Below are 24,281 nucleotides of genomic sequence, written 5' to 3' on the forward strand. Positions count from 1 at the left end.
TATCTGACCTTACGTCCTCAGAATATTCTTGTCAACTAAATATATATTTTCCTCGTCTCATCATGTGCATGTTCCCAGTTCCCACCCCGAATTTTCCAGCACTGTGCTGGATTCTAACACCCAGTCGTCGAGGAGAAAATGTCTCGGACACCTTGTGGGGGCGCGGGGGCTCTCCGCATCTTTCCTGTTTCAACCCCCCTCCCCTCCCCTTTCCTTTTCCTCCTTCGCTCACTCCGTCGCTGGCCATCAGGAGCGTCTGACGCGACGCAGCAGAGCATCATCTGCTCGTGACATTCCGGCTTTGTGTCCGAGCGAGGAAGGGGGGAAGACCTTCTTCGTGGACCACCATGGACATGATGGGCGACAAAGGGCGACGACGCGTCAGTTGCAAAGGCTTGCTGAAGAAGAACTGGTTGCTGATAGCCACGGTGGTATCAGTGCTGCTCGGTATGCATGCGCATCCATCTCCATTTTATCCTTCAGCCTCTTTTGCGGTACACGCCGAGCGCATACGTGATGCTTTATGAAGGGTGGGGGAGCTTTTCTCTACCGAGTCATCTGGGGGAGCATGCAAAATGTGTGAGGAAAAAAAAAAAATCAGGATGCCACCGTCCGAGTAGCACTTGGGTGCACTGTTTTAATAAGGTGTAGTTCCTCTCACACTGTAAAAAAAAACAAAAAAAAAAACGGTAAATTTCCGCAGCTGGGGCGTCAGAAAATACTGTGGAAATTAAGTCCTCGTAAAAAAATATTTTTTTCATAATTAAAGTAGTTTTTAATTGTAATTTTAACAAGCTTGTATGTAATATAACAGTATATGACAAAAATAATGTGATACATTTTTCAAAACATGGCCAATAACGGTTCAAAAATAACAACTAGATATTGGATTTAAAATTGCAACAGTTGACTGTTAGGGTAATTCATGTATACAGTATAGCATTTTTACCCCTTACGAAGCACTCAAACCACTTTACATTTTGACTACCAGTAGTCACTCACCTTCTGCTGACACAGCATTGGGAGTTCAGTATTTTGCTCAAGGATACTTCAAACAATCGAACCCACAACCTCAGGGATACCAGACGGCCAGTCTACCACTGATCCACGCTACCACTGGTGTTTTTATGTATTTTACATCTCATGAAATGTAGACCTTGTAGTGCTGATAGGTTGTTTTTTTTTTCACAGTATTTTTAAGGGCGCTCCAGCTGCTCTAAAATTACCATTTTTTTTAAACTATTTTTTTGTTACAGTGTATATTTGTTAGCTGTCCTGTCAAAAATAAATGTTAATACAATGAATGCTACCATCTATAGGACATTACAGAAATTGTAGTTATTTTCACACACACAAAAAAAAGTAAATTCACAAATAAGTTATGGTAAAAAAAAAATTTTAACTGTTAATTTCTCTCTCTCTCTCTCTTTCTATATATATACATATTCTTTTTTTTTTTGGAGTTTTAAAGTTGAATTTTACATTTTATTCCATTAAATAAAAAGAAAATTCTGTTATATTACAGTTTTGTTTTGTTTTTACAGTGCAGGTTTTACTGCATGCCACCAATTGCATTTGCAAACAATCAAAAGTGTGTTCACAATTGGGATTGCAAATAATACGACCACAATAATAAAGTCAGAATTACTATCTTTAAACAATAGGGACTTAATATTCATGTAATAGGCCTACTATGACCTTTGCTGTAAAATATGCTATTCTTTTCTCGGCGTTTTGACTTTTTGGTGGAGGTGTTATTCTCGTAAGATAAAAAAAACAATTGTAGCCTACAGTAATGACGTCATTCTCACTCTTTGTTGTAATATGACTTTACCATTGTAACAGTGCAAATATTTGTTGTAATAATAAGGGGTGTGGTAGCCCGTCGTTAAATTAAAAAAAAATCTTAATCTGCGCATGTCGGCTGTCGTAGGCACTGCTGCCCTCAGTCAACATACGACGGACAGGAATCGCTGCATTTTGCACCCCCCGCCACCACAAAAATTCCCCGGCCGAATTTTGTCCCCAGTAGGCCTACATTGTTGTATCAATAAGTTATCGTTGAAACATTACGACTTTTGTTGCAATATGTTATTCTCGTAACATTACAGTTGTTATTCTTTTAACATTTCAATTGTTGTTTCTAATATGATTTAATATATATATATATTTGTTCACACCATAACGCAACTCCTGACCTCCAACTTTTTGTTCTAGTAATGCGTTATTCTTGTAATGCCCCAATTTTATTATCATAACATTAGGACTTTATTCTGACACAATTACATATCGAATCGTGTAACACTATGGGTATTTTTTTTTTTTAAATTGCGACTTCATTCTCTCACCATTAAGACTCTATTTGGGTAAAATTACAATTTTATTCTCACAAGGTTACATCTTTATTCTTGCAACATTCCAATTTTATTTTAACAAGAGTAGGCTACGGCTTTATTTTCGTAAAATTTATTCTCGTATTATTATGACCAAAGATGGCAAATCCAGGTCCAGAAAGAAAACCCTGTCACAGTTTGGTTTTAGCTACAGGTGCTCGTATTCAACCGCTAGGTAAATGAGGTCATTACGAGAAACACCCGCAGCTGGAGCCCAACTCTGGCACGGTTTCTACTTTCTTGACCTGGTTTTCCCATCTCTGATTATGACCTTAGTCTCATAACATTATGACTATTCTCACAAAATTATGACTTGATTCTCGTAAAATGGACTTTTTATATTATTTAGTTTTTATTCATACAAGATTACGACTTTATTCCCCACAAAATTAAGTCTTTTTTTCATTCTCGCAACAATGTGACTGTTTTTGTATTTCCGCAACATTACATTTTATTCTTATAAGAGTACAACAATTTTCTCACAAGATGACTTTGTCTTTACTCATTTAACGTGCCTTTTTCTCTCTCATAAAACTACTTTATCCTGCATTATTGTTTTACTGTATTGTAATAATACTTCATTCTTGTCACATTACGGATAAAGTCTTTTAAAGTCTCGTGAGATTTGTTAAAGTCTCATGTGCTTTTGTCATTAGTAATGGTTGCATTCAATCAAACTGGCACTATAAGAGCCATATGCAGTTGTTACAATCAATTGCTAAAAGCTGAGTTGAGCCTTTTTTTTTAATGGGAACACAACTCTTGTACTCTATGTGGATACCATTAGAGCGTCTTGTTGTTGCATTAAGCAAGCAATTCTGTTGATATCGCAGGGATCAGTCTGGGTGTTGCAGTAAGGGAGTACGCCTCCTTGTCCCATCTCCACAAGCAGTATTTTGGCTTCCCGGGAGAGATTCTCATGCGAATGCTAAAGCTGGTTATCCTCCCGCTGATCATTTCCAGCATGATAACAGGTAAAAACACAAATCATACCAGTGGGAATTATTACGCCTGTGCTGAATGTTACGTGCATCATGTGGAAAGGTGTTGCAGCCCTGGACTCGGAGGTGTCAGGCAAGATCGGCCTGCGAGCTGTCGTCTACTATTTCTCCACAACTATTATTGCTGTTATTCTTGGTGAGTTCAACTTGCACATTAAACAATATATATATATATAAGAGTCAGGAGTAGGGGTGTGAATTGTCTAGTACGATTCGATTCGATTAATCCCGATACGAATCTATAAATCGATTATTGCGATTTAATTTTTTTTACTCAAATTTAAAAAATACAAATCAGTAAACTTGTACATGTACACTGTAAGATTTGTATGAAAATGTATTTACCTGAAAATTCAGGCTTATGACTGAGCCACTGCATTAAACAAACAGGTTGCAATATGTTTCATGTTTGAACAGCACTGAAATAAATTACTAAGACTTAATGTTCCATTAATATAACATTCTTACATGCTTAATGTGTGAATCCTAACCCTTAGTAAGACGTTTTGTTGAATATTTCCATAACAATTTGATGTTTAAAAATCGATTCGGCCGCATATTGAATCGATTTGAGAATTGCGTGCTGTTTTTTTTTTAAATTTATTTGTTTTTTAAAAAAAAAGGAGAGCAATGATGATGTCAAATCGAATGAACAATACTGAGCTCTCCTGAAAAAAAAAAAAAAGAGAATTGCGTGCTGTAATATCGCGATATATTGCCGAATCGATTTTTTCTAACACCCCTAGCCAGGGGACTCCTGGTCAAATAAAAGTAGGTACCTGAAGGCGTTCATGTGGATTTTCGGCAGGCATTATTTTGGTGATGACCATCAAGCCTGGAGTCTCTCAAACGGCGCAGCATATCGACAGAGCCGGAACCACGCCCAACGTCACCACCATTGACACGCTGCTGGACCTCCTCAGGTGTGTCATTTAAGTATTTTATTTTACATAAAAAAACAATAAAAAAAAAACATGACGGCTCTGTGTTTGTGTTACGGCATTTCCCTAATCCTATTCAATTCTGATGAACAGAAACATGTTTCCGGAAAACTTGGTGCAGGCTTGTTTCCAACAGGTAAGCAAACGTACACCAGCGAGCGGGTGGTCCTCACGTCACGTGCAGCTAACGCCAACAAGTGTCTCACTTTAGTACAAAACCAAGCGCAAGGAGTTGGAGCCCCCTCAGAGGGATCCGGCGGTCACAAACATTACTCTTCTTGCGACAACTGTCATGGCTGCCGTGGAGGTAGGCTACTCTGTTATAGAGTTGATCGTGAATTTGTGACATGTAATTACAAATGTCAGTTTTACAAATACCAGGTCTGCCACAATACGACACTTTATATTTACATTAGCAAAAATCCTGTAATTCATTCCCCCACCCCTAATTGTGCTAAATAAGGGCTGGCCAATATGTTGGTTTAAAAAAAAAAAATGTGGATGACTACAAAATTTCTTTGAGCTGCTATTTGTTTATTCATTTCATTAGAAGAGATACGGAAATGTGAAAGAATGGCCTGCTTGTGCTCGCTGTCATCAGAATATCACCAAAGACTACAAAATCAGCGGCTCATACTCCGACGGAATCAACGTTTTGGGCCTCATCGTATTCTGCGTGGCGTTCGGATTGGTCATCGGGAAGATGGGTGATAAGGGGCGCATCCTTCTGGAGTTTTTCGATGCCCTCAACGACGCCACCATGAAACTGGTGCATATTATTATGTGGTAGGTCATGCGCCATTGAGTTTTTCATTTTAAAACCATTTTGGCTGTAATGGATAAATGTAGGCAGAATTTGGCTTTAGTTTACTTTTTGTCACCTGTTACTTACGTTCCCAGTCACATGCGCTTATTTACACCATTCAAAGCATGCAGCAAAATATCACACACACGAACCTAAAATACACTAATTTTACAGGTCGTCATTTCGGTCTGTTTAACATGTCATACATTTTGCACAGCTTGATGTGAATTTTTTTTCCCCATCAGGTTGTGGAAAGCTGACAATTGTTGTCGCTAAATGCCTTTAATTTTCTGTTGTTGTTTTTTTTAGCTACATGCCAATCGGGATCCTGTTCCTAATTGCTGCCAAGATTATCGAAGTTGAAGACTGGGAGATCTTCCGCAAAATGGGTCTTTATATGGTGACGGTGCTGAGCGGGTAAGCCGGGGAGGGAGGGGGGCGTGGGGGGATTTATGCTTGACATTTTGGCCAATTCTCTCGTCCAGTGGTCACAGATAAGGCAAGGACATTTCGAAACTGCTCAACCTGCACATAGCGTAATAACAGCTATAAGCTCACACCTGTAAATCTAAGCACGGGTCAGTACATTCGCTGCGGTAAGGTCTCAAGAAGGATACAAATACACACCAAGGCCATTATCCAACATCGGCGGCAACACACACTCACTGTAACATGCGTGACATTTTGCTGCATGCTTTGAATGGCCAATGGCGTGTTTGTTCTCATACAGACTCGCCATCCACGCCATCGTCTGCCTGCCGCTCATCTTCTTCATCATTGTGAGGAAGAATCCGTACACGTTCACTCTGGGGATGGCACAGGCCCTGGTGACAGCGCTCATGATCTCCTCCAGGTACCATTCACGTCATTCGCCCTGCACCTTCTCGGGCAGCCGGGTTTAATTTAATCCAAAAATCCTATTTCTGGTTTTAACTGATTGTTTGTAGAAAAACAAAACAGCATTCCCCAAAAAGTTTAGCTCTCTCCTTACCTGTAAACTGCAGTGATATTAGTCACTCTTTACTGATGATAAAGAATATGTGCCTGTGCCTATTATGTTTGTCTGCATGCGTAGTCTATTGCTTAAAGGGTTACAACACCGCGACTATCTATGCCAGGGCTGTCAAACATCCAGATCAGGCCCACAAAGGGGTTTAACCCGGCCCGCGAGATGATTTTGTAAAGTAAAAAACGAATAATAATTAGTAGTCGGACCAATTAATCAGCTGGCCACAATCAAAACAAAAATTCATAATTTCACAAGCAATCCTCAGATGAGCTTGTACATGGAATTGCCCTGGATGTCATTATTTTACACACCACATAAAGTTACGGTTCGTTAAAAAAATAAAATAAAACAAAATCATAGACCGACATAAACGTGCTAAATACAACGCAAATTAAACTATTGGCAACATAAACACATATGAGAAGGAATAACGTCTTTATAACTTCATTAACTGTGCCACACAATGCATTCTTGGAACAATACATATGCAAAACCGGTAGCTACAACACGTCCGGAACTCATACAGGCAAAGTGTAGCTGTGTTCCATTTGCATTTGTGTTATTTTTTGGAACAATATAATTACAGTTGAGCCCCGTGATGTAGAGCTAGCCCACAAATAGCGAAAATTTGCATATAATTGACGCCAATTGTATTTAAGTTATACAGTATACCATGATTTTACCTATCTGGCCCGCGTGGTATATTTTCCTCAATGTGGCCCTTGAGCTAATATGAGTTTGACACCCCTGGCTTATGCTAAGTGTTAGCCTGACAATGATTTTTCTCATTATGTGTTAGCATTAAGCTAGTGGACTTTATTGTCAAAGTTATGTGCTGCAGTGGGTGAACCGTGTTATAAATGGCAGACTGGCCTTGGCCTACCTCCTGTGATGAGATGGGTGTGTTGCAGCTCTGCCACCCTGCCCGTCACCTTCCGCTGCGCTGAGGAAAACAACTGCGTGGACAAGCGCATCACCCGCTTCGTCCTCCCCGTGGGGGCCACCATTAACATGGACGGCACGGCGCTCTACGAGGCCGTCGCCGCCATATTCATCGCGCAGCTCAATGACTACGCCCTGGACGTAGGGCAGATTGTGACCATCAGGTATGATGCTCGCTCACCTATGGGAGGAGGGGGGGGGGGTGTGTGTGCAAAATGCAATATTTTGACGACTGAAATGTTTCGTTTAAAATTCTACCCTTGTTAGATTTTATAACCGTTTCTCTCATAGCAATAACTCTTTTTTTTTGAAATAACATTGCAACTTTGTCTTCCTAATATTACCATTTTATTTCCTTAATATTATGACCTCATAAGATTCAGAACTTTCTCATAAAATAACACTTACTTTCCCTCAAAATATTCACTTTTGCCACACACTAAGCTGAGCCGTGATTGGTTGATACCTGAGCAACTGTTGCATCACTTTCAGTCGACGGCAAGTGGCAAAATGGCCGTCCCCTGAGATGGAGAAAAACAGGAGGATTTTGCACTCAAAGGCAATCTTAATCAAAATTCAATGAGTGAGGGCACATACAACATATTACTGTAAACAATATTTTTGGGTTACCATGTTTTTACATATTTAACTAATTTAATGCCATTGACAGCTATAGACGTCAAAAATGCATTTGAACTATTTCTATTAGTTTAACTTTTTTTCCCCAATTTTTAACATTTTAAAAGAGTATGAAAACCTAGAATTTTTTTGTACTTTTAGAACAGATATAGAATTTGTGATTAATCGTGAGTTAACTGGTGAAGTCATGGGATTAATTACGATTACAAAATTTGAATCGCCTTATGCCCCTAATTTTTAATAATCTTATGTTTAAAAAAATAATAAAAAAATCTTTTTTATTTTAATACTTTTTTTTCTTTTAAAGAAAAGATTATTAAAAATTAGGGGCGTCCGGCAATATTTTTTTTAATCATAATTAATCGCATGACTTCACTAGTTAACTCACAATTAATCACAAATGTTATATCTGTTCTAATACATTAAAAGAAAATCTAGGTTTCCATACTCTTGTTAACAAAAGTAGGAAAAAATGTTAAACTAATAGAAATAGTTCAAATGAATTTTTTATGTCTATAGCCGTCAATGGTAGTGAATGAGTTAATAGTGATTCCTTTGCTTACCACTAGATGTAGTTGTACGACACTTATCACTGAATCACTTGCCCCACATTTGACACATCGCTTCTTTGTTGTAGTATTACCGCAACAGTGGCAAGTATCGGAGCTGCAGGGGTACCGAACGCCGGCCTGGTCACCATGGTGATCGTCTTGACAGCCGTTGGACTACCTGCCAGTGATGTCACGCTCATCGTCGCTGTGGATTGGTTGCTGTAAGTGATACGTTTCCTGTGTGAGCTGTTCATCTTCATCTTGTGCGCCACTTCAGACACTTTCACTTTAAAGCAACATGTTCCTTTTATTGCACCATTCCTCTTTGCCAATTTAGAGAGACAGAGAAAACTTTTTTTTTTTTTTTTAAAGGTGAATGTTTTAATATAAAAGTCGTCAGAATATTCGTAGAAAATTTGTAAATGCCATCCCGCTTATCCTTCACATTTGTTTAACATTATAAGGAAAGTCCTGTTAATATTCCAGTCCATAAGCGGGCCATACATGTGGTTCTGCCGCAGAGACCGTTTCCGCACCATGATCAACGTCCTGGGCGACGCGTACGGCGCCGGCATCGTCCAGAAGCTCTCCAAGAGCGAACTGGAGAGGATGGACCTAATCTCAGACGTGGACGTGGCCAACCCCTTCGCCCTGGAGGTCACGCCGGACGGCGACGAGTGTGACAAGAAATCCTACGTCAACGGGGGCTTCGCCGTCGACAAGACGGACGCCATCTCGTTTACCGAAACGTCGCAGTTCTAGCCCCTTGCCGCCGCCCTCGCCCCTGCCTGAAGAAAGTGCCATATACCCTGAGGGATAATACCTTCTATCAGCACCTATCATCAGCAATAGCAGCTTCCATTCATCATCACTGACATTTACCACTGATTTCAAGTGCTTCCTTTTTACACTAAAATGATACATTTATACTCCTGGAAAAGTCCTTAGTGGATGAATGGATGGATGTGAGGCGTGTTTATCGAGCAGCGACATTCCACAATGCAGCTTTATTTGCTTCTGAGTAGAAACGCACGGCTCCTATTAACTATTTGTACAGAATGTTACAACTGTGCCAAGCCTGTGAAGAGGTGAGTTGACTTGAAGGCTCGAGTCGTGAAACACTGTGAACTTTGGCCGCATAATAAATGTAGCGCCCTGTTCTCGGGAGAATTTAGTCCGGAAAACGCCGCAGGAAATTGCGATATTATGAGGAAAAAAATAATAATACAAGATTAAGGTGGGAATATCATATGTAAAATGAATGCTGTTGAAGGAGTCATATGAGGTAGTATAATATGATGAGAAGTCGTGACGAGAAGACATGTTGCGCAAAAGTTGGAATTTTGCACACAAAAAAGCCAGAATGTTGCGGAAAGATAAAAAGTCGTAAAGTTGCAAAAAAGTGGTAATGAGAGAAAATGCAACGTTACGAGATTAAGGTCAGAGTATTACAAGTACAAGTGGTGATGCTGTAAAAGTTGTAATTGCAGAAAAAGTTAATGTTGCAAAAAAAGATCCTAATATTGTAATGATCGCAATGTTATGAGAAAATATTGCCATGTTTTGAGATTAAGAAAGGAATATTACGAAAAGAAGTGAGAGCATTTTGTGGGGAAAAGTCAAAATGTTGTGAAGTGGTGATGTTAAAAGAAAAAAAAATGCGGCATCAAAAATAAAGGTCAGAAAATTACAAGAAAAATTGGTAGTGTGTGGAAGAAGTCATAATGTGAAAATTGGTAACATGAGAAAAAAACAAATAGGAATCTGAATTTTCCAAGGTGATATTTAGAACATTTGCATTTAAGAAAATACTTTATTTATTAAAGAAATATATATTGTCCTACACTGCACTATTTAATAATAATATTAAAATGTTCATATGTAATGTAAAGAGGAAGTGAGAATGTTATTAGACAAAAATACAATTTCAAGGTGATTTATATTTGTGAAAATTTAATATTTTGCTCGTATTGTCCTATACACTAATGATACATATGTGCAAAATGTGCATTAATGTCAAATGTAGTATTAAATTCTCCCAAGAACAGGCTTCTTAAGTAGTGTCTTGTGTTTAGGCTGTTACAAACTAGACGAGAACCACTTTTTTTGTTTTTGTTGTTGTTGTAAGCAGCCCAATTTGTAAACACGCACACACACACACACACACACACACACACACACACACACACACACACACACACACACACACACACACACACACACACACACACACACACACACACACACACACACACACACACACACACACACACACACACACACACACACACACACACACACACCGAGGAGACCAACGTACTGTACTGTTATGCTCTTGTTACCTCCAGTCAGCTTTCCAAGTGTACTCCAAGACACGACTAAATACCCTCTAACACATTTTGCCATCGAAAGCGGACAAGGTTCTTCGGAGCAATCGACAAGGTGGCTCGAGTGCTTGATGATTTTGTCGATTCATGTATTCGCTGTCCAGTATATGAATAAAAACAAGTCGCTTCCAAAGCATAAATGACTATTGATTGTTGCCAAGCAGGTAATTCAGCCGGTCCAAAATTTACGAGGTGGTTTGGGGAGGAAAAAAAAAAAGCCGACGAAAATAGAAGCCCGCTTCAGCACATCTTGTGCAATAGATCCCAATGTTCCTCTTGTAGCAACTGATCTACAGCCCCGGACGCTCGCTACGCCGTTGGCCACTAATGGCCTCGCCCTGATTTAATGCCAGTGTGTGCAGTTATCCAGGCACCGCGCAAAAAAATCAAAGCACCTCCACACTGCTTGTACCTGTTCCTGCCCCAAGAGCTTATCGACTCCAATGTACTCTAGTCCCAATGTGAAGCCGCAAAATTATTGGGGGAAAAACAAACAAAAATGTCCTAATTTATAAAGTCGGAAGATGAGCACCCCCCCCCCAAAAAAAAATCATACATTTTAAGAGAATTAAATCATATAATCATCATTTAACAAAATCATGTGGAAAAAATATATAAAATTTGTGTATAATCATAATTTGACCCCCCCCCCAAAAAAATCTTGATGTCATGGTAATAAAGTTGTAATTGGAAAATGACATTCATTTGAAATTGAATCATGTAATTAAGAGAAAAATAAAAATTGTAATTTCACAACAAATTTGTAATTTTTCAAGAATAAAGTCGTAATATGAGCATTTTTTGTTTATTTACAAGAATGAAGTTGTACTATTACGAAAAAACAATTTTACAAGATTAAAGTTGTAATGTTGAAATTTCATGAGATATAAAACTAAACTAAATCATATTTCAAAAATAAAGTTGTAGCATCCCAAGCATTTTTTAAAGAATGAAGTCGTAATATGAGAAAATTACATAGATCTTAATAAATGGTGAAATGAGAATTAAAAAAAAAATCCCCCTCAATATTTCAACATCATACCCGTAAAATGCAGACTTAATTTGTGTGTTTCTAATATACAGTATGTGTGTAGCATTTCAACATACACATCCATGATTTGGCACAATCAGAAAGCAAAATTCATCGATACAAAAATAAAAAGCAAAGTTTTGTTGACAATCTAACTAAGGAACGAGCCCATAAGAAGGTCAAAGCACTCAATAAATAATCAAAATAATTCTGTAACACAAGCTAGAGGCTCACTTGTCTGTTGGTTGGGGTGCGTCAGTGTCCGAGTGCTCCTCTGGTTGCTCCTTTTCATCTCCATCGCCGTCTCCTGGATCCGCAACCACGGCCTTGGCACCCTTCCTCGGAGGCAGCACGGAGAAGAAGGCCTCCTGCCAGCTGCCTTTCTCCACGTACGCCAGCATGATCTCAAACACTGATGGGGAATAAATACCGCACACTCTCAACAAAAGGCCAAGGAAAGTAATCCTGACAACAATAAAGTGAGAATGTGAGAAGCGTCTTGGTACCGTGGTTCACCGCTAGAACTTTGCGACTGTTCATCTGGACGAAGCTGTTAAGGGGAAGCTGGGCATGACAGATTCCCAGTTTCTGGGCCCGCTCCAACGTGATCCCCTGAAAAACCAGCACAAACAAAGAAATGAAGGTGGGCAGGAAGGCGCGCCTTGAGGAACACTGCAGCTATTTTCTGAGGGAGCTTTCGCCATTTGCGGCCCAGACCTTGTGGTGATTGTGGTCCACCAACCCGCCAATCACGTACGCCTTTTTGGGGTCCAGTTCCGTCAGTACGTTGGGGGAGTCCGATGTCAGGTAGACTACATCCTCCTTGGCCATTACTTCGCTGTAGTGCTCTAATTTAATGTTAATGTCCTGCAAAAATAAATGGAATAATTTTTTTTTTTGCAAAACTACATTATTAATTTTTCTCAAAATTACAACTTTTTGTTTTACAATTTTTTCTCTCGTATTATTGAAATTGTGTACTCGCCTTCCAATTGATCCATCCTTGGTCTTTTTCATCCATACTCTGTTTGAGTTGTCCTCCGAGGCTTGTCAGATAAAACTGGACAAAAGGGAGACAATTTATGACTTTTCCTGCCCATAGTCTAACCTTGAATAAAATGTGTCCTTCCGACTGTCGACTGTGTTAAACAAAACATGTTTTTTGTTGTCTTTTCCACCTGGACCATATTAACCTCCACAACACTAGATTTTTTTTTTCTGCCCGTATTCTCCTCTTGAATAAAATTAGTACATTCTTCCCACAGATGTACTCAGTGACGCATGTTTTTTGTCGTTTGCAGTTGTACTGATGTGAAGTAAAAAACAAATACAGTAATGCCAAACATGTTGGCCTTTTTGTTCACTATTCCTCATGAATAAAATGTGCCAAAGTGACAAACCTGGACTGGATGTGAGGCTCGCCTGTTTTCAGCGTAGCACCTCTGGATCTGCTTGTGAAGCTTGTGTACATCCTGAGAAGAGGAGAACGACTGATAATTGAGAAGCAGATGTTGGAATGGATCTGTTTTACCTTGGTTAACATGAGGTTATCAAAACTGCAGTCCACCACCAGCCTGAGAGAGGTGGGTGTCGCCTCTCGCCTCGGGCGCTTCCTTGCCCTGCGGTCTTCACCTTCATCCTCCTGATGATTGCTTTGCCTCTGCAGCCGCCGCTGATGCTTCCTGTCCTTTCGCTTCTGCCTGTAACATGGCACATTTCAAGTTAATCAGACAGTCCCATGATCTCTATGCAAGAAAAATATAATTTCTTGTAAAATTGTGTATTTTTCCACTTCCTACTTAATCTAAGTACAGTACTGGATTATTTATTTATTTGGGTTGGGGGGGAGGTAATTACATTATATGTCACACGATAATAATGTATATAATTTGTATTATATCAGAATAAATTAAATTGTCATCTTACTTTCTTAGCTCCCTCTCCTCCTCCCATTTCTGCTGCTTTAGAAGCTTCTTCCTTTGCCTTTTAGATAAAACTTGCTTCTTGGTGGCTTCTCCGTCTTCTTTTTCACCATCTACTGTATTATTATTATTATTTAAGAGTTTTTTGTCATCGGTCCTAACGCTGTCGTCATCATCCATTTGTTAATATTCACGTCCTACCGCAAAAGGCGCAAACTACAAGACTCAGTACGTTACCATTACTTATTTTAACACCCCCAAAAAGAAAAGGACGTGTTTATATACAAACGGGAGCCTAAAGTGAGATTAGAATTAAAAATTACGTGTAAATACAGCGTAAACAAGCATGTCAAAGACCAGCTGAGTTTACACATGGCGGCGCGTATTTGTGACGTCATTTAAGCGCGGCGGGTGCGTTCAAATGCCTTCGTTTACCACAGAGTCGGCGATATTTCAGTCATTATAAGCGTCATTTAATCGCCGGTTCCTAATATACAGTGGGCCAAACGTAGGTATATCCTTTGAACATTTGTCTTTTGGTTACATTTACACTTTTAAAATTCAAATGATATTAACTAAAAATGTAGTTTTGAATTGATTTCAATTTAGGCTTAGCGTCGTGAAGGGGGATGTCGTGGATCTGGGACCTTAGGGTTTGGGGTTAGCTACCAGGGTTAGGCATTTAAACATTGGTGGTTTCAAATTAGGAATTCAAGGTAAGTATTAGGGTTTAAAGTCCAGGTGTGGCATCATTCCGTTTTTCCTTCATCCTTCCTTCCCTTACTATTTTGCTTCCTGCAGTCTATCATTTCTTCCTTTATTTCTTCTTTCCTTACTTTCACTCTTCCTCCAGCTTCCAGTTGCTTACTTTCTTTTTATATACCATTCTTTCCTACAATCCTTTCTTTTAGCCACCTTTTCTAACTTGCATCATTTCTCTCTACTCACTACCGTTTCCTTCCTTCCTTTCCTACATCCTTGTTTCCTTTCTTGCATCCATACTTCCTTTTTCCTCCCACTTCCAGCCTTTCACACCATCTCAAATCTGCATACATGTCTCCTTCCTACCTCCCTTGCATTATCCTTCCTTCCTTCCCACATTTCTTCTTTCCATCCATCCTGAATCCTCCCTTGCATCCTTCTTTTTATACTATCCTTTTAGTATTTTCATTATTGATTATTGATTCATTATGAGACGGCATGGCTCAGTGTTTGAGTGGTCGTCTCCGATCCGTAAGGTTGTGGGTTTAATCCTCAACCCTGGTGACCTTGTCAAAGTGTCCTTGAGCAAGACACTGAGCCCCGATTTGCTCCCAGTGGACCTGGCAGCGCCTTGCATGGGAGCAGTCGGCCACTGGTGTATGAGTGTATGTATGGGTGAATGTGAAGCTTAATTGTAAAGCGCTTTGGGCACCATATGGTGTAGTTAAAAGCGGTATATGAATGCAGTCCATTTGCCATTGAAGTAGGATATTTTTTTAACTTATTTTTAACCCCAGTCATCTAAAGTTATTTTATCTAACTGGGGACAACTGGTTTGCAAACATTTAATATAGTATTTCTTTATTTTAATATTTCCATGTTAGTGTTTAGAAAGTCACTAAATGAGCACATGGCAAGTCATCGAGCGGTAGAAGGAATGGAAAGGATGAAGTGTTGCTGAGTCAGTGAGGCGGGGGCCAACTTGAACACAACGCAGTCACACTTGTCTTTTACAATCGGCCTGTCATGGCTTGTATGTATGTACTGGATGGTTGCCATGGTTATAGACGCCCTTAGCAGAAACAGAAAGTTGAGATTTATGCTCAAGTTCCAAAAACAAATCTCATCATATTACACATTTTTTTGCAATATTGCTATTGCTTTTGAGGACATTTTAGTAAGCATAGAAAAACCCTCAATTTTACTTTTGGATGCTTTTGCCATGAGTAACTTTCTACATACTTTATGGCTTCAAAAAAAAAGAAGGAGAAAAAGCCCAGGGTTGAGTGGCTAATGGCAAACAGATATGTCGATGCATCTTTTTCTATTTAGACACCATTGTTCAAGTCTGTCTCAAATTTTCCCTTTCCTTTTATGGTTGTGGGTGCCTAAAAGCCTTCCAGTTAGATAAGAAATGAGCCCATTGGGACTTTTTGGGGGTTGCCAAATGTCTGACCCCCCGCACAGAATGGAAAAATTGTGTTACTTCCCGTTTGTACCAGATGCTCAGTGAGTAGGGTGATAAAGAATGCTGGTATTCCCTTGAAAATATGTTCTTTCCATGTGTCACCCTCCAGAGATAGTTTAAATGAATAACTGTATTGAAGATAAAATAAATAGCACATTTCTTTGAGGGGGTTATAAATAGTTGTCCCTCATCATGCAAAAAATAGCATATGACGAGAATTACGTTGGAATTGTATCACAGGGAAAAAAAAGTTATATGCGTGGAAGAAGGTTAAAAAAATGCATGCTGACTCTAATGTTAGTAGGTTGTTACAAAAAGCTGGCCATTGACGGTCCAGTCAAGAACCACCCAGCAAAGTAGAAGAATACACGCGGACTTGTGCACGGTAATTGTAGTACCTTAAGATGCGAGTTTTCATTTGTTCTGTTACCAATAATAATAATAATAATAATAATAATAATAATAATAATGAGTATTAAACAGTTTGGGCATCATGATTTAAAGGGTTCTGAAACTGTGACTTTTGATGCTGTTAGCATATCAATGGCATTTTCCATTACATGTTAACATAAAGCTAACAAGCCAGTCTCAAGGCAAAGTTGCATTAAACACACGGTGTGGAATTGTTTTTGTTTTCTGACAGTCGGCTTTAGCATGTATCATTCCGCCTTTCTGTATGGTTTGACTGAAGCATCATTAGTCAGCTTTTTAGTGCTGATGCAGTCATTGGGCGCTTCATGTGTCAATCATCGGGGTTTTTAAAAGTTTTTTTTTTTAGAATTCATTCAACATAAATAATGAATTTGGCTCTTAGCAAAATATGATAGACTGAAATGATGATTGTTATAAATATTTTTCCTATTCCCATAATTCGGGTACTAGTAAGCATAGAACTATTTTTTAAGGTATTTTTGTTCATTGTTACGACATTGATCACAGCGAATGGTGCACTTTCCCCTCTGGAACAGTGAGTTTCCCGCATACCAGAGGGATGTGTGTGTATGTTGTTAGTGGCGAAGAGAAAACACTGAAGTGACTTTTTCCACTCACCAAACAGAGGAGCGAGTCGGACGTGGGCGGATGTGTCAGTGTACGAAAAGGAAGTTTTTCCAGACAGTGCCAAATGACATCATCATCACAAATAACCTCTGTGTGCGCAAGCCGGCGAGGGGGGGAGGAACGCTTCAGACCCGGCCGGGACTTACTGCGTATGTGTGTGCAAACGCTATAAAAGCAAAGGAACTCCCCGGGTCATTTACATTCAAGCAGTAGCCACAGTAAACCACACAGCCTAGTAGAAGCCAGCGACAAGGTAAGAACTAGTTCTTAATTATTTGGAAACCACATTTAACAATGCGTGTCTATTATTTTTGCAATACTTGTCCAGTAGGGCAATCAAAAAGAAGCTTTTCTCGTCTATTTGAGAACAAGAGGATGAAGTTGAAATTTAGAATTTGAAAATTAAAAGTTGTCGATTTGCATGGAAAAAAGTTGTAGTGTTAAGACAAAAATTGTATTGTTTGCTATGGAAAGTTGTCACATTGTTGTGAGGAAAGGCTGTGATGTTACAAGAAAAATGTGACTGTTAAAATAAAGAGCTTTGTAGAAAAGTTGGTATGTTCTGAAAAAATATATATTTGAAAAAGTTTGGTTTTTGTGATGATTACCATGTAATATTTTACTGTTGCAAGAAAAATTGCAACATTACAGGAAAAAATTCATATTAGGAGAAAAGTCGTATTGTTGTGAAAAAATATGAGGTCTTAATGATATTAGAAAAAAATCTTAATATTGTGACAACGTGACCAAATCAAGACAGAAAAGTCGTTATGTTATGAGAAAAAGTAATAAGAAAAAAAACCTTAATGTTCTGAAAACTAAAGCATAATGTTATATGAAAACGTTGTAAAATTACAAGAAAAAAAAGTATGATGATGTGGGAAAAAAATCTTAACATTACAAGATAAGACATGTTCTAACTTTTTACAGGGAGAAAACGAGGAAAAAGTCCAAATATTACAAGAGGAAAGAAGTCATTTTATTTGAATAAATAATTATGGTCAAATGTCAACTTTTGCAATTTTGACAGCAATGTTTGCGCAACGCTAACAGTGAGTCGTCACACAAACACAACCCGAGTGAAAGGTCACCAACCAAAAAGCGCACTTGTCTGCTGCCTGGTATGGCAAACGTGTGTGAACACGTCATATTGTGGAAACTTTACCGCTACGGCGTCAGCATTTAAATTTAACGATATAATCATATTCTGGGAAATTGCTTTGAGAATACAGGAAGGGATATATATATATATAAGATGGTAGTATATAGAGCTGTTCATTCCAATAATCAAGTGTCCATGTTTTCCTACACAGGATGTTTTGCAGATACTTTAGCGTTGTGCTGTTCGTGGCCGTGAGCGGAGGTGCTTATGGCTCTCTGCAGGACAAACAGAGCGACTTAGGCTTGAAGGTGTACGCCCACTTGACCAGAACCTCAGCAGACCAGAACGTGCTTTTCTCCCCATATGGCGTGTCCTCCGTCCTGGCGATGGCACAGCTCGGCGCGGCGGGGATCACTCGCAAAGCCATGGCCGCCGCAATGGGCTTTTCTCTGCAAGGTGATGCACATAACCATTCATCTTTGTTTGCTCGTATAAGTTGTGATCAGCTACTCACCTCCTCCTTTGCTTTGAGTGGATCAAAACATGTACAGATACGGTAACAGTTCCAAATGGTTGACGTGTGAAATGATGACAATCTCTCCCGCAGAGCGAGGAATGTCTCGACAGCAGCGCCTCCTGCAGCGCGACCTCCACGCCGAGGAAGGCTTGGAGATGGCCAGCGGAGTCATGGTAGAGAGGAAGATGAGCCTGGAGAAGGGATACCGCCAGGCCCTGTCAAAAGCCTTCAGGAGCCACCCACACCAAGTGGACTTCACCAGGCCCAACCAGGCGGTTGATGTCATCAACGCCTGGGTGTCGGACCACACCGCAGGTACTGAAAAGTCACAATTTTACTGTACCAAACAGTAAAAGGTGGAATATTAGTAATTAGTAGCAGTCATTTTCAGTGTGTCCATAATAGAGTCAAGTATCTTAATTTGTTTTGACCACCGCCACCGATTTTTGCAGGCGCCATTCCCGAGTTCTTGGCCCGAGGATCTCTGAGCGACGAGACCCGCCTGGTGCTCCTCAACGCCCTCCATTTCCAGGGACTTTGGAAGGTTCCGTTCGACCCCAAGCTGACGCACGAGAGGATGTTCCACTGCGCCAACGGCAGCACTGTACCCATTCACATGATGACACTCATCAATCGCTTCAACTATGGTAGCGTCAAAATAGTTGAAAAATCTACTCAAGCACAATAACCAAGTATTAATATTTCTTGATTGATTGATTTATTCTTCTGCTGTGTCCATAGGAGAGTTTGTGACTGCCAACGGCGTGGACTATGACGTGGTGGAGGTCCCGTATGAGAGCGACTCACTGAGCATGCTGCTGGTGTCGCCCTTCGAAGCCGACGTGCCGCTGAGCGTGCTCAGTGATGACCTGAGCAGCCAGCGGATCCGGCAGTGGAGAGCCGAGCTAAGGAGCGTTCGGAGACAGTTAACCATTCCCAGGTAAGGAATCACGCTGCATAAAATATTTTATAAATTTTACAGAAAGGAAATCAGAATGTTTCCATTTTTCATGTCAGGAGACAAAATCCCAGAATATTGCAAGAATTAAGTTGTACAGTTATGTGAAGAATTAATAATGTTACCAGCGTAATATAACACACATAAATTTGCTCTCTCTTATTTCGGCCTCTTAGCCTAGAATAGCTTTAAGGTGCATTTGTTGCTGTTTCCAGGTTTACTCTGAACTCGGATGTGAACTTGAAGGCTGCACTCACCAGCATGGGCCTGGGGAACATGTTCAACCTGGCCACTGCCGATTTCACCCGCATTACAAGTGAGTTAAACAACAAAACACATTTGACAAGAAAATTGAAGAAACAAAACATTTACATGTTATTATAGATATTTATTCGTTCTATGTTTTTGCTGCCTTTGTCTCACAATTGAAAGATTCAATTGGAACTGGGCAGTGAAGGAGTTTAAATGGGACATGGCATTTATCTGAGCAGAACGTTCTATTTGTGGAACTACCATGTATTTAATTTCTGATTCCTCCCTTTAGCTGACGAGAGGCTTTGCCTGTCCAAGTTCCTACAGACAGTGAAGCTTGAGGTCAACGAGCAAGGAACAAAGGGAGCAGCGGCAACAGGTAAGGCATTTCCTCAACTGCAGATGCGAAAGGTCTTTGTTTGAAAACATTTCAAAACCGATGCACATGCACACAACATTGCTGGGCAACCACATATTACTTGAACACTGTAGTTTGAGTCGTTAATTTTACGTGACAAAAATCACGTCAGAATAATGTTGTAATTTTATGTCAGTCATAATACTCTGGGAATAACGTGACAAAAATGCTAACGTCACTAGAATAAAGTTGAAATGTCACATGGAAAACGTGGTCACATTACAAGAATTGAAGTACACTAAAAAGTTGTAAATGGTGAGAATAAAGTTGTAACTTATGAAAATGGGAGCATGATGAAAATACAATGGAATTTCAAGTGAAAAAGTTGTACATTTGTACAATAACGCATTTGTTTGCCTTTTTAGCTGCTGTGATGTTTTCCCGAATGGCAGTGGAGGAGCTCACTTTGGATCGACCCTTTCTTTTCTTGATCCAACACAAATACACGGGGGCCATTTTGTTCATGGGCCAGTTCAATCATCCTGCTTAAGAAGCTAAGACAAGTTTCACTGTGCCCGACTACTGCTGGACAACAGAAAACAACTTTTCAAAACCAGGACTTTTGCTGACATGAATGACACTGATGCACTTCCTCTTTCTACTCGTTTTCATTCATTGTCTCGTTGCCATGCTACAACTGTATTTATTTTGTATTTATTAAAATATATATATATTCTGTCTTAACTTCTTGAAAATGTTGAGAAAAAAATCCTCGGTCCAAGTTTTGCCTTCAAGGCGAATTTTTCACCCTCCCCACCAAAAAAACCTAATTGTATGAGATGAAATTAACACCTATTGTGAAAAAAAGTGGTAACATAACAAGAATAAATTATTTTTACATTAGTCTTAACATTACAAGAAGAAAATTCTTATTTTGCGTTCATAAAAGTGGAAAAGTAACCAGAGAAATGTCACCAAAAAACGAAAATGTTATATGAGAATAATGTAATTTTATGCTATGAAAGTCACAACAAATTGAATTTGCGTTTTAAAGACATAATTTTATTAATTTTATTTTTATTTATGTATTTATTTTTTGCGAGAAAATGAGAAAATATAACGATGCTAACAGTTTACTTGGATTAAGATGGGACTACCCCATTCACCACAGCTACTGAATTTCTAAAGTTATTTATCTTATTAGTTTTTAATTTTAAAAGTATATGACTTATTTTGACACATGGGTGTTGTTTAAAGAGATTAAAATGTATTTAAAAAAATAATAATAAAAAAAACGAAAACTGAGGGGCTGACCTGTACTTCAGATGACCTTCAGCTCAAAATCCCGCCCTGCGCTCGTTCCGCCAATCAGGAAGCGATTTCTGCTCAGTGGCCCCGGGCCTCTCCTGGATAAAAACCTGAGCAAGTGGACGCCAGGCCGCAGTACATTCGGTTGGGGCTCGAACCACGGTGTTCGACTGAGGAGCCGCAGCAAGCAAACAGACCGCGAGCATGACCGACGCCGAGGCACAGAGCGCTCCACCTTCGGCCCCAGTGGAAGATAAGCCACAAGCGGAGAGGAAAGTCATAGGTGAATCATTTGTGTTTATGTGTTGATTGATAATCACGGCGTAAACGAGCTCAGCTGCGCAGCCATTTTAGTAGTCTAATTGCCATGTGCGTTCGACGGAAAATGTTTTCTGTGCAATCTTGAGTTATTAATTTGGTCCACTGGAAGTCAGTCATACATGCTCAGGTGCAATCATCCGAACATGATTTTTTAAAATTAAATTAAAATTGGAGTGTAATGTTCTCTTGTATCCCTATCTGTGACCCTGCCAGTATCTCTGTAGCAACTTGTTGCTCTGTGACCACTTCTGTTTTAAACCTTGTACTGTTGATGGACTGTTAGGTGTCATCTGGTCAGGTCTCAAGCTGTCAAACGGTGAACAGCATGATGAAGACGACTGTCTTAACACATTTTCATTTTTATGACATTGTGGCCCTTCCCTGTGACCTAGTGTGCACTTAATTTTAAAGTCTTACTGTTAATGATTGTCTCATACACACACATTTGAATGACTGACGTTCCCCAGTAAAATCCTTACTACTGTGCTAATTACCATTATAAGTGTTGTATATGTATATTTTGTTGACTATGCTTTTAATCAAATGCTAACATTGCTTCAGCCTCCTTGGTACAAGGAACGGTGAAGTGGTTCAACGTACGCAACGGATATGGCTTCATAAACAGGTATTGACCCCCCACCCGCTTCATTTCTTTCGGTACATATGATCGTCTTAAACAGAAGTCACAGTGATTTTTGTTTTGCTTTCCTCAGGAATGATACCAAGGAGGATGTGTTTGTTCATCAGGTAAAGCGAGGCCGTTTGGCGTCGGACGATGTCTTTCAGTGACGCTTATTGTCTTTTATCAGACCGCAATCAAGAAAAACAACCCGAGGAAGTTCCTTCGGAGTGTTGGCGACGGTGAGGTGGTTGAGTTTGACGTGATCGAAGCCGTCAAGGTAAACTTTTTGACTTGTAATATGATGTTTTTAGGCCTTTTTAAGAATATTAATTGTATTTTTAGGACTTAAACTCAGGACTTCATGTATTACCTGTTGACTGGGGGCGGGGTGAGAACGAGACCTCATGTGAACTAAAAGGATGACTTGTACCTCCCTCAGGGTTCAGAAGCAGCCAATGTGACGGGCCCTGGCGGGGTGCCAGTCAAGGGCAGCCGCTATGCGCCCAACAAGCGGCGTTTCCGCCGGCGGTTTTTCCTGCGGCCCAGCGATAAGCGGGCAGACGGCCAGCCCCCCAGCGGTGAAGAGGAGGGGAATGCTGAGGACGGCAGACCCCAGCAGCAACACCAAAGGCCTCGCCGACTGCGCCCACAACCACAAAATGTAACATGCAGGCAAACTTCTGCCTTAGTGCTTTCTTTCCAGTTTCTATTGTGCTACATGTTATCATATCAGCTAGTACCATGTTAGCATTTCATTTGGGTTTATTTTTTTTTAAATGGTACCTGACAATTTGTTTTGTTTTTTCAGGGTGACATTAGAGAGCCAAAAGCCACAGAAGGAGATGAATCACAAAGACCACCACGCCGTCGGTTCTGGCGGCCATATCGACGGTAACATTGCATTTTGTTTTTGCCGATTTTATTTTATTTTTATTCCATATATCTCTCACTGGTTCCAGACCGTTCAGTCCGCGGCCTGCTTCGACCCAGCCCAAGGATGAAGATCAGAACCAGCAGCAGGCTAGCGCCCCCGAGGAGGCATCGGCTGAAAACACAGACGCTGCTGAGGGCCAGAAGCAGCAGCCGCGCCAGTCCAGACGTCGCTGGCAGAGGAACTCTGTCTCCAAAGTGAGCTAGCAGCTAGTAAACTGCGTCTTTGGTTAGGGTTTTATGGGAATTGAGCTGTCGCTCTGCCGCAGGACGGTACCGAGAAGCCTGCCTCGGAATCCGGTACCCCTCCACAGACCTCCAATGTAGACGTGAAACCCAAATCTCCCAAGGCCTCATCCAAATCACCAGAGGTAAGACTCAAATTGCCAGTTATTGAGGGTGGCGGCGTTAACTTTTTGAGCTTGACTTTCAGAAGGCTGCCGACACAAGTGTCTCGGACCCGGCACAGACTGAGTGACTCTCCCGAGCGGGAATCTTGGGAGGTGGGACTTAAACGTTCCGTGTGTGTGCCTGTACAAATTATATCTAACACATTTTCGTGACAGTTTTTCTTGATAGGTTCATGGGTTGAAGGACTGGCCCTAGTTGAGAACGCACGTCTCCCCTCCTTGCACTGCCCCAAACCTGCGTCCCCCCTCAGAACACCTCTGCCCCGCCACCCCCCCACCTTACTCTATAGGCAGGAAGGACACAGGTGTGTATTTTCATCTTTAGAAGGGGCATAAAAAGGGATGTGGATCAAAAGATGCTTGTTCCAATTCCCTGTTTAAAAGAAAAGAAAACTATTTTCTTTAAATCGCATCAAGTAGCTACTACAGGAACAAGCCTTGATTTTTATTTGACTTTTTAATTTAGTTGAAGAGGGGAGAACAAAGCAGGTGCATTACGGGGCTGGTATAAGTTACTACCTGACAATTCTTAAAGGTTCCCTTTGTTATCCTCATTTGAGGGTGGGTTATTAATGGTAGACTTTGTTTTACTTTTTTTCTTTTTTTTCCATGGAGGGGATTATGTGCAATGTGTGAATAAAACAATGTTTGCAA

The 24,281-nt window shown here is 40.2% G+C and overlaps 4 protein-coding genes across 7 annotated transcripts; 3 read left to right on the forward strand and 1 right to left on the reverse strand.

Annotated features, from left to right (window-relative positions):
* The first annotated feature begins 167 nt into the window (after positions 1 to 167).
* slc1a1 (solute carrier family 1 member 1) lies at positions 168 to 10,509 on the forward strand. The gene is made up of 12 exons (XM_077545103.1): positions 168 to 447; positions 3,227 to 3,367; positions 3,438 to 3,530; positions 4,203 to 4,317; positions 4,429 to 4,471; positions 4,547 to 4,642; positions 4,937 to 5,121; positions 5,450 to 5,557; positions 5,871 to 5,993; positions 7,061 to 7,255; positions 8,368 to 8,502; positions 8,803 to 10,509. The coding sequence occupies exons 1-12, from the start codon at positions 348 to 350 to the stop codon at positions 9,041 to 9,043; spliced, it is 1,575 nt and encodes a 524-aa protein (XP_077401229.1). The 5' UTR covers positions 168 to 347; the 3' UTR covers positions 9,044 to 10,509.
* A 948-nt stretch (positions 10,510 to 11,457) lies between these two features.
* Positions 11,458 to 14,021, reverse strand: trmt10a (tRNA methyltransferase 10A). Its single transcript, XM_077545104.1, has 7 exons — positions 13,625 to 14,021; positions 13,230 to 13,398; positions 13,099 to 13,170; positions 12,684 to 12,758; positions 12,416 to 12,565; positions 12,205 to 12,310; positions 11,458 to 12,110 (listed from the first exon to the last, which is right to left on the reverse strand). Exons 1-7 carry the CDS (start codon positions 13,798 to 13,800, stop codon positions 11,929 to 11,931), a joined length of 930 nt encoding a protein of 309 aa, XP_077401230.1. The 5' UTR covers positions 13,801 to 14,021; the 3' UTR covers positions 11,458 to 11,928.
* Positions 14,022 to 16,873: 2,852 nt separating this feature from the next.
* Positions 16,874 to 20,780, forward strand: serpine1 (serpin peptidase inhibitor, clade E (nexin, plasminogen activator inhibitor type 1), member 1). The gene is made up of 8 exons (XM_077544818.1): positions 16,874 to 17,102; positions 18,163 to 18,407; positions 18,559 to 18,783; positions 18,921 to 19,115; positions 19,210 to 19,408; positions 19,642 to 19,742; positions 19,971 to 20,057; positions 20,462 to 20,780. Exons 2-8 carry the CDS (start codon positions 18,164 to 18,166, stop codon positions 20,584 to 20,586), a joined length of 1,176 nt encoding a protein of 391 aa, XP_077400944.1. The 5' UTR covers positions 16,874 to 17,102; position 18,163; the 3' UTR covers positions 20,587 to 20,780.
* A 670-nt stretch (positions 20,781 to 21,450) lies between these two features.
* LOC144035256 (Y-box-binding protein 2-A-like) lies at positions 21,451 to 24,281 on the forward strand. Of its 4 annotated transcripts, none has more exons than XM_077544822.1 (10): positions 21,451 to 21,627; positions 22,227 to 22,290; positions 22,379 to 22,412; positions 22,475 to 22,564; positions 22,727 to 22,948; positions 23,096 to 23,178; positions 23,247 to 23,415; positions 23,487 to 23,588; positions 23,654 to 23,720; positions 23,797 to 24,281. In XM_077544822.1, the coding sequence occupies exons 1-9, from the start codon at positions 21,549 to 21,551 to the stop codon at positions 23,693 to 23,695; spliced, it is 885 nt and encodes a 294-aa protein (XP_077400948.1). In that variant the 5' UTR covers positions 21,451 to 21,548; the 3' UTR covers positions 23,696 to 23,720; positions 23,797 to 24,281. The 4 variants fall into 4 exon arrangements, with proteins under 4 accessions (XP_077400948.1, XP_077400947.1, XP_077400946.1 ...); XM_077544821.1 differs by having other exon boundaries at positions 21,452 to 21,627; positions 23,784 to 24,281; XM_077544820.1 differs by having other exon boundaries at positions 21,453 to 21,627; positions 23,651 to 23,720.

This window comes from Vanacampus margaritifer, chromosome 15 (assembly GCF_051991255.1).
Source record: "Vanacampus margaritifer isolate UIUO_Vmar chromosome 15, RoL_Vmar_1.0, whole genome shotgun sequence".
Lineage (NCBI taxonomy): Eukaryota > Metazoa > Chordata > Actinopteri > Syngnathiformes > Syngnathidae > Vanacampus > Vanacampus margaritifer.

What these genes read in the sequence shown, in the direction of transcription:
- trmt10a (XM_077545104.1), bottom strand. Translation starts at nt 13,800, where the DNA reads ATGGATGATGACGACAGCGTTAGGACCGATGACAAAAAACTCTTAAAT. An exon ending in ATAACCTCATGTTAACCAAG is followed by an intron (nt 13,171 to 13,229) that starts GTAAAACAGATC and finishes TCCTCTTCTCAG; the next exon opens with GATGTACACAAGCTTCACAA. An exon ending in AGTTCTAGCGGTGAACCACG is followed by an intron (nt 12,111 to 12,204) that starts GTACCAAGACGC and finishes ATTCCCCATCAG; the next exon opens with TGTTTGAGATCATGCTGGCG.
- slc1a1 (XM_077545103.1), top strand. Translation starts at nt 348, where the DNA reads ATGGACATGATGGGCGACAAAGGGCGACGACGCGTCAGTTGCAAAGGC. An exon ending in TATTATTGCTGTTATTCTTG is followed by an intron (nt 3,531 to 4,202) that starts GTGAGTTCAACT and finishes GATTTTCGGCAG; the next exon opens with GCATTATTTTGGTGATGACC. An exon ending in TGCAGGCTTGTTTCCAACAG is followed by an intron (nt 4,472 to 4,546) that starts GTAAGCAAACGT and finishes GTCTCACTTTAG; the next exon opens with TACAAAACCAAGCGCAAGGA.
- serpine1 (XM_077544818.1), top strand. Translation starts at nt 18,164, where the DNA reads ATGTTTTGCAGATACTTTAGCGTTGTGCTGTTCGTGGCCGTGAGCGGA. An exon ending in AGACAGTTAACCATTCCCAG is followed by an intron (nt 19,409 to 19,641) that starts GTAAGGAATCAC and finishes TGCTGTTTCCAG; the next exon opens with GTTTACTCTGAACTCGGATG. An exon ending in CGATTTCACCCGCATTACAA is followed by an intron (nt 19,743 to 19,970) that starts GTGAGTTAAACA and finishes TCCTCCCTTTAG; the next exon opens with CTGACGAGAGGCTTTGCCTG.
- LOC144035256 (XM_077544820.1), top strand. Translation starts at nt 21,549, where the DNA reads ATGACCGACGCCGAGGCACAGAGCGCTCCACCTTCGGCCCCAGTGGAA. An exon ending in AGCGGAGAGGAAAGTCATAG is followed by an intron (nt 21,628 to 22,226) that starts GTGAATCATTTG and finishes ACATTGCTTCAG; the next exon opens with CCTCCTTGGTACAAGGAACG. An exon ending in CCTCATCCAAATCACCAGAG is followed by an intron (nt 23,589 to 23,650) that starts GTAAGACTCAAA and finishes CTTGACTTTCAG; the next exon opens with AAGGCTGCCGACACAAGTGT.